The following is a 12,077-nucleotide window of genomic DNA, read 5'->3' as shown; positions in this document are numbered from 1 at the left end:
CTCTTGATATGGTGGTTCTGAGAGCTTGGCTCCTGCTCCAGCAACAGCAGCAGCTGAGAGTTTACTGGAGGTGCAAGTTCCCAGGCCCCACCCCAGGTCTACGGAACTAGAACCTCTGGAGGTGTGCCCAGTAATCTGCTTTCTACCAAGCCCTCCAGGTGATTCTGATACACAGTAATGTTTGAGAACTACTGATGTAATCAATTAAAAAAACAAAAGGTCTGGGAAATTAGGTGGTCCATTCAAGGTTATTTTAGCTAATAGCATCTAAGATTTCAAGGCAGGTTTGCTAATGCAAATCAGACCATTGTCTGTTATCCAACAGCAGGGACTTTGAACAGTGGGGAGGATGAATTGAGTGGCTTCTATGTTTCCCTTTCAGATCCAAGACTCTATGACCTTGGGACCCCTGGGGAGAGGGCATAGCCAGCACCAGGCCTTAGCACACACTCATACCAGGTAGTGTCAAAGTCCACATCTCTGCACTGGTGATAACGCCACTTGCAGTACACTTGGGTGGCAAAACACCGGTCCTTGACCTCAGGGAGGGTGGTGAACTGGTCCTTGATGAATCCTTCAAATCCAGACTGGGTCGTTTTCAAGACCTTGAGGTCTTTGATTCCAGAATGAATGACTGGAGGTCCTGTTTTAAGTAAAAAGGTAAGAGGGGAAGAGGTCATACATACATAAAACAGTGTCTTCTTATTGATAGCTAGCTCTGAGAATCCTGGTCATTAAAACATGGTGCACTGTTGAACAAAGACCTACCTCACCATCCATGTTTTCTGTCGCTATGTCTCCTCTGACATTATGAGGATGGTGTGCCTTTCTCTCTATCTGAATTCCATGATTCCCTGCCTTTCTCCTGTCCTGAGGAACATCTATCCTTCTTGGCCTGTTTAGTATATAACTCAAGAGCAAGAGGCATCAAGTATCCATGTTGTACATAGTGTTAAAGTTGAAGAACAGGAATATAACGCATGACCTCAATTAAAATCCAGAGCAGCTCTTAATAATCCAATAGTTTACATCATCTATGTGGTTTCAATTGCTGTGGTTAACTCAGGAGCTGTGGAGTTTTCCAAGTAGGTAAATAATGACCATATTTTGATATTTTCCCAGCCACAGGTGTACATCTACCAAAGAGAGCAATGGCCAGTGGTTAGTAGTAGATTTGCTGATTAAATAAGGTGTTCTGATCAGAGCGTTTCAGGATAATATATTAATTGAAATGATATTTAACATTAGGAAGTCTTCTTTGGAAACTATATCTGAAGAAGGATCAAGAGAAAGACACCAGTAATGCCTAATGCTTTAAGTTGCCTTGGTTTATTGGATTCTGGATGTATGAAGACATGATTCTGCACAATCAGCATTTCTAAATGCTGTATAGAGCTGATCCAAGTGAGGCTGAGTTTAAAATACAAGAGAATTGCAGAAGCAATCAATAAGTATCTATTGAATGAATGAGTGAATGCATGCAACAAGATTGATTCACGTCAGAAAATAAGTATTTCACAGCTTAGTCTCTTTTTCTTTTAGACCGTTCTCCTCCATCAATCTTTACCATGTCCCTTCCTGATTACTCCCCACCCAAATGTCATACATGGCATGGTAGGGGAAGGGGAGGACACCAACATTAGCTGAAAACATCCTGATGATCAGCATACATTTAGTTGCTGCATTTTTCAGTCTTTATCTTACCTAATCCTCAAATTCTATTAGCTATTTTTTTAATGTTTGTTTATTTATTTTGAGAGAGGAGGGAGGGGCAGAGAGAGAGGGAAATGGAGAATCCCAAGCAGCCTCTGCAGGGCTTGAACTCATGGACTGCGAGATCATGACCTGAGCCAAAATCAAGAGCCAGCTGCTTGACCAGCTGAGTAACCAGATTCTTACACAGGAGACTTTCAGCCATTTGCCTATAGTCACATGGCTAGAAACTGGCAGGAGTGGAATTTGAACTCAGCACTTCATTATTTCCTTCTTTTTGGATCCCTCCCCATCCCCATGATGTTTTATCCTCCATTTCACTGTGTCTCCCCATTTCTTTACAATATGAGGCCTTTCCAGGAGACAAGAAGGTTGCCATCTCCTTTTCCACAGTATTTTTTGAGAGCCTCAGACAGAGCCCCCAGCCAGAAAAAATAACATCTCCATTCATCTGAAATGGAAACTATGTGTTTAGAAATGGCCCCTATGTGTCTTAAAAACTTTTTATTCCTTAAAAATTTCCTATTGAAATACAAAGACACCATAAAGGAGTGACTTCATAAGCCTTTATAAACTAATATAATCTACTTCCAATAGTAATCCCTTCTAGAAAACAAAATCCTATAGAAATGAAATAATGGGTTTGCAATGTGGAATGGGGTTAGAACAAGTAGTATTCCTTGGAGGGGGAATAAAGAGAAAGTGAATGAGAACCAAAGTCAACTTTTACCTAGTTGATGTTTTCCTGTATAGCATCCATGTAAGCCAATAAGACTTTGGCTCCTCCAATGGCCTTAATCATGAAAGGATTTCTGGATGCAGTGTTGCACAGTGGCTGAGATCACAGCCTTGGAACTCAAGATTTCCTGAATTCAAATGTCAGTGTTCTCAGGGCCTCTCCTCCCGTATTTTATGAGCACTGTTCCCCTCAGAACATTGCTTAGCCCCTCTTTACCTTGAGTTTCCCAGCTTGCAAATGGAGATAATCACCATACCTGTTTCCTACAATTGATAGATGTCTGAGACAATATCTATAAAGGGCTTAGTAGAATGGTCGCCCCACAGAAAATGCTTTTATAAAAGTTATTATCATGATGTTGTGATAATTGACTTTTTCATATCAACATTAACTCCCTGTGAACATTTCTCATGTTTCTCGTTGGGTTTTACAAACTATTTCTGACCTGCCGTCTCTATCCACCTACAGTCCTGGGATGAGATTTATTGATCTCTGGGGAGTGTCAGTTCTGCTAGGCAACTTTTTAAATGGTCTATTTTCTTGCTAGCATCTGAACATGAAGAAAGAAGTTGCATTTTTTAATGTGCTTTAGTCTTGGTTTCACATAAAGTAAAATGTTTTATGCTCCCAAAGACAATTAACTATTGCCACAGTTTTGGCAGAACACAAACCATCTACTCCAGTGCGCTCATCATTCTATGAACAATAACAACAAAAATCCCTATTCTCTTTTAATATGAATTTTCCCCCCTTGGCACACATTAGACACTATGGATGAAATCAAAGAGCTTATTTTATATTCCCTGTTGGCAGTGCCCCAGCTTTCTGAACACTGGTACGAACCTGAGCCTTTCAAATTCATGGACCCATCGACTAAAAATATGGTGCCTGGCACTCTAAAAACAACTTCTATTTAGACTGGCAGAATTATTTCAACCAAAAGGACTGTCCTTTTCTAGGTTACTTGTCATAGAACCACTTAATCAGCTTTTTTTTTGTTTTGTTTTTGCCTTTATGCCATCATTATAGAGTAATGCAAAGGGAAGATTTTCACATTTTACTTTGCTAGAACATAATCTTTGCTAGCTTTTAGTGTCCTCCTACACACATAACAGATTGTGGTTTATCTCTCAGAGAAGCATACATCCTACCCTTTAGCTCTCTAAGGGAAAGAAACTCACTGTGAATTAATAGAAAATAAGCCTGATTCCTTACCTACGCATCAGGTGTCACAAAGCACAAAGCTTTATTGAGCCAAGAAAAAAAAATCCTGTCATGAAGAGGATAATTGCTTCCATGTTTAACACCTCCAAAAAGGACACAAATAGCTAAAAGGAGGATATTTTAAAACTATATTAAATCATTCTAGTAGAAAACCTCAAACTTGTAAAGTGCTAGAAAAAGGGAAAATTAAATATCATTTGCCTTTGGGAGTCCATTGCACTCGTGCGGGAAGAGTGAACGATCCCTCCATGTGCTTCTTGATGGAGAAAGATGGCATCAGCCATGTGGGAGGAAGTTAACTGGGCTTTTGTACAAGGTTATGATTGAGGTGAGCTTAAAAGACTTATGTTTACCAAAAGCTCCTCTTTTGGAGAAAATGAGGAGCACTTCAGTCTTGACATTGAAAAGGGCATACACAGGACATCGAAAAGGTCCTTGGTCTCCCCCTCCCTCCATCTCACTTTTTCCACCTGCCCAGCTTGATGCCTTTGCAATTACTCTCCTGCAGGACCTCAATTTCATCACTTTTTTCCCCCTTAAAATCACCTCCTATGCCCCACTGGTCTCCAAGTCAGTAGATTTTTTTTTAACTACCAGAAGACAGTATCTCTTAGTAGAGATGTGTTTTCCATCTACTGTCCACAACTTAGCTATGCTTTAGCTGAATTTCTATAGTTAGTGGCAGATTGGGAGGAATTTGATTCTTTAAGAATTGTGGGTTATAATTCAAATAATGCCAAGGTTTGGGGAGCCCATTTAGTCCAAAGTAGTGACTCAAGCATACCAGCAACTTCAAGACTAAACTATGCTTGTAGTTCAGAGAGACACATGAGAGAAAGAACTTGGAAGATCCAGGCTCTTTAGAACACTTAAACCAACAACCTGCATCACATGCTCAGAGGCCAGGTCTTAGAGTTTGGCAAGTCCCAAATATAACTATTTGGGTGAACAAATTTCTCTCTCTTCCAGATGCTCCCATGGAACTAACAGACTCTGAAACAGGCAAAAGTACACTTAATGATGTAGCTTTCCAAGATCCACTAAGAAAAGAGTGTAATGGGAGTTTTACAGCAATTCTCAGGGTCTAAAATAGTGCTCAAGATTCAGTAGGCTTTCAAAAATGTTTCTTCAGTTGGTAAGAAAAAATCCAGTCCATCAGTTACATATCCTGCTGGGAAAAGTCCCCATTGGGAGCTGCATGGATAAATGTATGATTAAGTACGTGTGTTTAACAGGACAGAATTCTCACCAGCTAACTAGCGCCTCACTAAAAGCATTGCTTACGGGTTTGTAACAACAGTCTTTGCCATGTGAACTGGGGTGTGTGTGTGTGTGTGTGTGTGTGTGTGTGTGTGTGTGTGTGTATCATGATTATTTCCTTCAGTGAAGCCTATGCAAAGATATTTCTTATGACAATGCCTGTACATTGACTTACCTCACAATATCTGCAGTTTTAGCTTGTAGATAATAAGCGAATTAAGGATTAAACTTCGCTACCCTAAGATCATAATCCTTACTCTCCAAAGAGGGATGGAGTACAAATGTCATCTTTATATACACAACACTGGAATATACACATACTCATATACATGTACGCATATATACTGCATACACTTAAGGCAACAGATGCTTCTTCTGCTCCCTGATCTCTGCCATCCTTACATGATATCAGAGAGACTCTGGACTCTAGATTAGAGTCGAGCTGGAGCTTCTGGGAACACAGCCACAATGACTGCACTACCCTGAAGATTTATGGCTCTCTGCAGAAAGAAAAAGCTTTGGTCTTACTATGATGAGTTTTTCCATTCTGTAGCAAACAGGTGACTATAATTCAGGCTCCATTAATTCCTGGAGAGAACAATGGTATGAAGAGTGGCCTGTATTCTTCTTATGATCAGCAGAGCCCTAAAATCTGGGCCCTGCTAAAATATTCTTGTGGAAGACACCAGTAATCTATTTATCAAACTGCACACTTACTGTTCCACTTTCTTGTAATCCAGACTTCTGAACCTTCTCATAGCAAAGACCATTTGCCATTTACTAAATCTGTTTCCTCTTCCTCCTAGGTACCTGGCTAGACTACATTTCCCAGCTTCCACTGCAGTTGGGTGTGGCTGTGTGATTAGGTTTTCTCCTGGAGAAGTGCCGTGCTCTAGTCTCAGGCCTGGTGTTATGCTGGTGGAGGTTTGTCTCCTCCTTTTGCTCCTCCAAGCTCTTTTCCTGTCCTAGTTGTCTGGTTAGGGGATCTACTCTCAATGTGACCCCAAAAAGTAAGGATAAAAATGTTAGGTTGCTGTAAGGACATAGGTCTGAACCTAATAGACTCCATGACAGGCCTCAAGATCCCCCTCTAAACTAGAAGGTCTAAGGGTCAGTCTCTCCGGAACTATTAGGCGGTTACACATTACCCGAGGCAGGAGAGACCACCTTGTGGTATCCAATCAGGAAAGGCCAGCTACCACTCTCCACATTCCTAAGGGTGAGGCCTGCAGATGGATACTTTAGATAGGACCCTGTTACCTAATGTTGAAATTAACCCAATAGTCACCGAATAAGACCCTGAACTCACTCTGTAATTAGTTAATTTCAAAGATACCCTAAATATTGTGATTGGGTCCCGCCAAAAGTAACGAACACTCTGAACAACGTGTATGGTTAAAGTTGCCACCAATACTGTTGTACCATTATGATTGGGTCACTGTACCTGTGTCACAATTTCTTGTAACTCCCCCTTCCCAAACCCCATAAAAACCCTACTCAGCCCTTGTTCAGAGCTCTCAGCACGGATCCACTGTGCTGGTAAAGTCTGTGAGCCTGAACTTAGGCCCGGCGAGCCTAAGCCATAATAAAACTGTCCTTTGCTTTTGCATGCGTGACTTGGTCTCCCTGGTGGCCTCTGGTTTTTGGAGGTGATATTTAAATCTTGGGCATTACAGTTGCATAAACATAGGATGACTTCTTGGAGCAGAACATTACCCCAATACACACACACACACGCACACACACAGATACATACACACACACACACACACACACACACATATAGATACACATACACATACACACCCACTAAACTGGACTTTAACAAAAAGCAGTGAATTTCTTGTAACGGAGCCACTGCAGAGGAGCCTGTGTGTTATGCATCCTGTTATCACAATCACTATCCCTGATTTCTTAATTTTTTTTCTTTTGCCTCCACAATATCACTCTCTCCAATCTTCCTTCTATCTCTCTGACCTTTCTGCTAACTTTTTAGACTGCCCAACCCATAAACTGGGGGATTTCCCTTGGGTCCTGTCACATTCCTCTTCTCGCCTCACGTGTTTTTCTAGAATGGCTCCTTCTTGCTCACAGCTTCACCTACCATCAGTCTGTTGATGGTCTGCAAATCTCTTATTCCCCCAAATCACCAGATTCCTCCTGATCACTTGCTAATCATACGTGTTCTCCTCAGCCAACTTCCCCAAGATCTGGACTTGAGGGCAACTTCCTCCTCTCCAAGCTCCACCCCTCCCCAGCCACTCAGGCCTGCTCAGTGCCCTTCAGAAATGCCTCACGCAATGCCCTCCTCCACCTCTGCAGTCAATCCCTTCATCTCTCCATCTCACGGCCTTACATCTGACTCCATCATTTCTCCATCTCCGCAACAAGTTTCTAAATATCTCCCCACTGCCTGTTTCTGCAGCCAAATCACTATAACCTTCGTCAGAATTACTGAACAGCACACACACACACACACACACACACCTTTTCTGGGTCTCTGTTGACATCCTAAATAATAACAATAGTAGCTGTCATTTAAGGAATGCTTTCTATGAGCCAGGTACTGTGCTTAAATGCTCTATATTAATATTTATCTCCTTTAATTCTTTGGGAAGTTAAGGTGGACACTGTTATCCTCATCTTACAAATGAAAACCACTATGAGCATAAGTAACTCACAGTCACAAAATTATTAAGTAGTGGAACTCAAATTCAAATACAGTATAGTCTGATCCCAAATGTATGCCTTTACCACCATGTAAAACTGCTTCCAAATTACACGAATCTTGTTAGTACGGTGCATGAGGCCCTTCAAAATCCAGCCCAAACCAATCTCTTCGTGTACATCTTGGCTCCTTATATTCTAAGAACTAGACCTTTGAACTTCCTACTGCTCCTCAAATGTTTTGGCCTTTCAACACGAAAATCACTTGCCCAGGATGGTGATTGGCATAAGGCAGATATAGAAAATACGCTAGTTTCCCTCTTCCACTTCTTCATGGCTCCTTCCTGTATACATGCTGTTTCTTGCACCTGTAATTTTCTTTCCTCTCCTGTGCCTAGCACATTCTGAATCATTTTTCAAAAATCAGTTGAAATATTTTCTCCTCCCCTGTCAAGCCTTCCAGACTGCCCTAGGAAGGGTTTTTATTGTACCTCTTTGCTTCCCTGGCGTAACTTTGATGCCCTTGTTGTGGTTTTTAGCCCCTTTTATTGCAATAATCTTTTAAAAAGTCTATCTCCTACCATTCATCCACTGCAAACTCACTAGGGCCAGGGAATATCTTATTCACCTCTGAATTTACAGCCCTAGGATACATAAAAAGCCCTCAAAATCTAATTGTTGAATGAATAGTATTTCAACATGTTCTCATTCTTTAATTAGCTCTCCCAAAATCAAATTCTAGACCCTATCTAGAACTATTTTTTCACATACTTGAAAGAGGAGTATGCTAAATATTGTGAAATGACTTAAAAATCATTTACAGCCAGGCTAATCAGTATGGTAGCCACTAGCCACATGTGTCTCTTAGGCACTTGGGATACAGTAAATGTGAATTAAGATGTCCTGTGAATATAAAATCTGCACAGGATTTCAAAACACTTAACTTGAAAAAAGAATGTGAAATATTACATAAAGTTTATTACATAAAGTGTCTTGTAAATATATCAGATTAAATAGAATCTATTATTAAAAATAATTTGTTTTTGCATTCCTAAAGCGACTACTAGAAAATTTTTAAATTACATATGTGGCTTGCATTATATTTCTGGTCGACTCTGCCAGCTTAGAGTTCATAATTTTACAAACATAGTCAGTGTGGTTTGAGAAGGAAAACACTGACCTGGGGAGTTAGGAAAACTTTCTTTCTCTTTCTTCCCAAAAGTCACATTTGGAAGGAAGGAAAAAAGGAAGGAAGGAAGGAAGGAAGGAAGGAAGGAAGGAAGGAAGCAAAGTTTTACTTTAACTAACAAACAGCTCCATCAGCAAGTCAATATATATGACCTTACATTTGGGGGATTAAGAAATCATTATCTTTTCAACTTAATGTAACAACTAGTTATTCCATCTCCTTTATATGACAAAAATTACATAACTGTTAATCAAATACCAAGATGTCCCTGGCTGTGCCTAAAATTTACTACAGATAGCAAAAAAATATTAAATAACAGCAAATACAATAGAACTGTCTAAGGGAAGGCTTTATTCAATAGAACTCAGAATGAGAAGGGACTTCTATTTTATTAAGTTTACAATGTTTCTGGTGTTTATGAGATGCTACCTCAAATTCTTACTGAAGAGAGCTAGAGAAGAAAAAGGAGATACAGAAAAGAAAAGGAATTCCAGAGAAGAGGAAAAGAGAGGAGAAGAAACAGAAGAATAATTGAAAAGGAAAAAAGTTCAGAGTCCACCCTCTGAATTTATAACGATCATGAAAGTCCATTTTTTATTAGGTTGGATACCTTTCTACCATGTTTGGCTCCACAGTTTCTAGAGGACCTCTGGTCTAACTCGTAGCAATTATTACTCTGCTCTGACAATCCTAACCACGCTGCGGAAGACAAGCTTTGGGAATTTTGGTATTTGCTAAATTCAATCCTCAGTACTAATAAGGCCATATTGTGATTATGTTCCATAAGGGTTTTTCCTTTAATTTTTTAACCTTTATTTATTTTTGAGACACAGGCAGAGTGTGGGCGGAGGAGGGGTAGAGAGAGAGGGAGACACAGAATTCAAAGCAGGCTCCAGACTCTGAAATGTCAGCACAGAGCCTGACGCAGGGCTCGAACCCATGAACCATGAGATCATGACCTGAGCCCATGACCTTAGCTGAAGTCTGGCACTCAGCCGACTGACCCACCCAGATGCCCCTGTTCTGTGCTTAAGTTTTCAATTTCTTAGTGAATAGAAAGAATTACATAATTGTCATTGCCATTTAAATGAGTTTCATTCTACAGTAATTATAATAATATCAGTGGTTTTATTATTATGAAAATAAAATGTCAGGGAAACTTGATTGTTATTTACTAGGTATTTCCTATAAAGGATATGATAATTATTAGCATAGTACAAAAAGTACTGGTCAGAAAATTCAGAGATTTGGGGTTTTGTTAGCCCAGGCCTTTTTTTTCCTTACCTCAGAATCAGATAATAAAAATGATCTATCTCACTCAACCCTTAGATTTCTTGCAAAATGTATTATTTCATTTTTATGTTTTTATGATAAAGGAGTAGACTGTTTTTAAATATACTCCAGAATCACAATGCCCATTCCCATCTCAGATTTAAATGCCTTCAAACTACTCAACAGTTTTCCTCAATGTTAATAAACGGAATTGTTTAGAAGAAAAAAATATTGAAATTGCTATTGCAGAATCAAAGCATGAAAAATATTTTCTTACCACTCCTCATCTGTTCCACCTCACAGAAGTGCGTTCCAGTGGGAGTGTGAATAAATGCATGGACGTGCTTAACTCCATTCTGAAAATTAGGGAAAAAATTGTTTCCCGTAAAATTTCAGCATATGTCATAAAGCCAATTTCTTTAATTAAACTGAGAGCACAAATAACTGAGCAAACCTTTTCAAAACGCTTCCAAGGGATCTCTTCCACGTAGACTTGAGCTCGGATGACATGGTTAAAAGAAGAAAGGAAATGCTCACAGATGCTCATTGCAAAAGTTTCTATGCTTTTGATCTGTAAAAGGAAATAAAATGCCAGTGATCAGAAATACCTCCCCTATTTTAAAATAATGTTTAAATATCCACGGAGTTCCCTTTCCTGTTGAAATCCTTTTTAGAATCAGGGAAATACACATTTTGAAAGAGCCTCGAGAGATGAATTGGTCCTTAGCCCAACTTTTGATAAGGTCTCCTAAGTGTAGTTAATACATCACCATTATCAAGTGAGACTACCCTGTTTTTAAAAGAAACCTGTTTTGCAGGAAGAAACATGTCAATCAATGGATGAGCACAAGAAAACTTAACATTTAGACTCTCCGTTCGGTGAGCTTAGTCATCACCCACGCCAACTACAATACTACGGTGTACTCCAAAACACTGAGGTGTCTTTATGAGGTTGGCAAATGGGCTTCCCAGTTTCCCAAGGGAAAACATTAGCATACGGCCACTTCTGCTTCCTTGCTTAGCAAACAGACTTTCTATTGACTGTCCCTCGCTCTCCACCCCCATGAAGCAGCACCCTACTTCCACACAAATTCTTCATAGTGATCTCTAGACAATGCGTTATGGTCATAGGAGAGTCTACAGATGATTTGTGTCTTGCCTAAGGCAGACTATTTGTACAGGTTTCCCCAGGGCAGTTCTGTTTTATGCCTGTTGTCCCAGAATAATTATTTAGCATCTTATTTTACTCTCAGAAGTGTCCTAGTTTGAAAAACAAAAATACTAACTCAAAAAGATATATGCACCCCCATGTTCATTGCAGCATTATTTGCAATAACCAAAATATGGAAACAATTTAAGTGTCCTGTCAGTGGATAAATGCATAAAGAAAATGTAATATATATTGGTAATATACATAGTGGTATATATACCTGTTTATATGTATTATTTACCCCATATTTACATGGTGTGTGTATATATAGTGTAATATTATTCATCTAAAAAAGAGTGAATCTTGACATTTGTGGTAACATAGATCATAGATGAACCTTGATGTGATTATACTAAGAGAAGCAAGTCAGGAAAAGGCAAATACCATATGTTCTCCTTTATATGTGGACTTTAAACAAAACAAAAACAAACAAACAAAATTAAGTTCACAGATATAGAGAACACATTGGCGGTTGCCAGGAGAGAGGGGATGGGCAAAACAGGTGAAGGGAGCCAAAACACACAAGCTTCCAGTTGTAAAATTAGTAAGTCATGGGGACGTATTATACAACACAGCGAATACAGGTCATAAGACTGTATTATGTATTTGGAATTAGTTAAGATAGTAACTCCTACAAGTGCTAATGACAAGAAATAAAAATTTATTTCACCACATACACAAATACCAAACCATCCTGTTGTACACCTGAAATATAAAGTTGTTTGCCAATTATACCTCAATTTAAAAAAACAAAAGTAAAAAGTGCCTTGTTTTGGAAAGAAATTATATGTTTGCTCTATTAC

The 12,077-nt window shown here is 39.4% G+C and overlaps 1 protein-coding gene across 1 annotated transcript in view; it reads right to left on the bottom strand.

The window, feature by feature from the left end:
• LOC115297650 (uricase) overlaps nucleotides 1-12,077 on the bottom strand; it is a 31,477-nt gene that overhangs the window by 6,945 nt on the left and 12,455 nt on the right. Inside the window, exons 3-5 of the mRNA XM_029945811.1 lie at nucleotides 10,519-10,635; nucleotides 10,342-10,420; nucleotides 457-643 (exon numbers count right to left, since the gene is read on the bottom strand). Coding sequence (XP_029801671.1) covers nucleotides 457-643; nucleotides 10,342-10,420; nucleotides 10,519-10,635 — 383 coding nt within the window. The remainder of the gene's footprint in view (nucleotides 1-456; nucleotides 644-10,341; nucleotides 10,421-10,518; nucleotides 10,636-12,077) is intronic.

The sequence above is a fragment of the Suricata suricatta genome, chromosome 8 (genome assembly GCF_006229205.1).
Source record: "Suricata suricatta isolate VVHF042 chromosome 8, meerkat_22Aug2017_6uvM2_HiC, whole genome shotgun sequence".
In the NCBI taxonomy this organism is placed as follows: domain Eukaryota; kingdom Metazoa; phylum Chordata; class Mammalia; order Carnivora; family Herpestidae; genus Suricata; species Suricata suricatta.
This window is presented reverse-complemented; position numbering and strand designations above follow the sequence as displayed.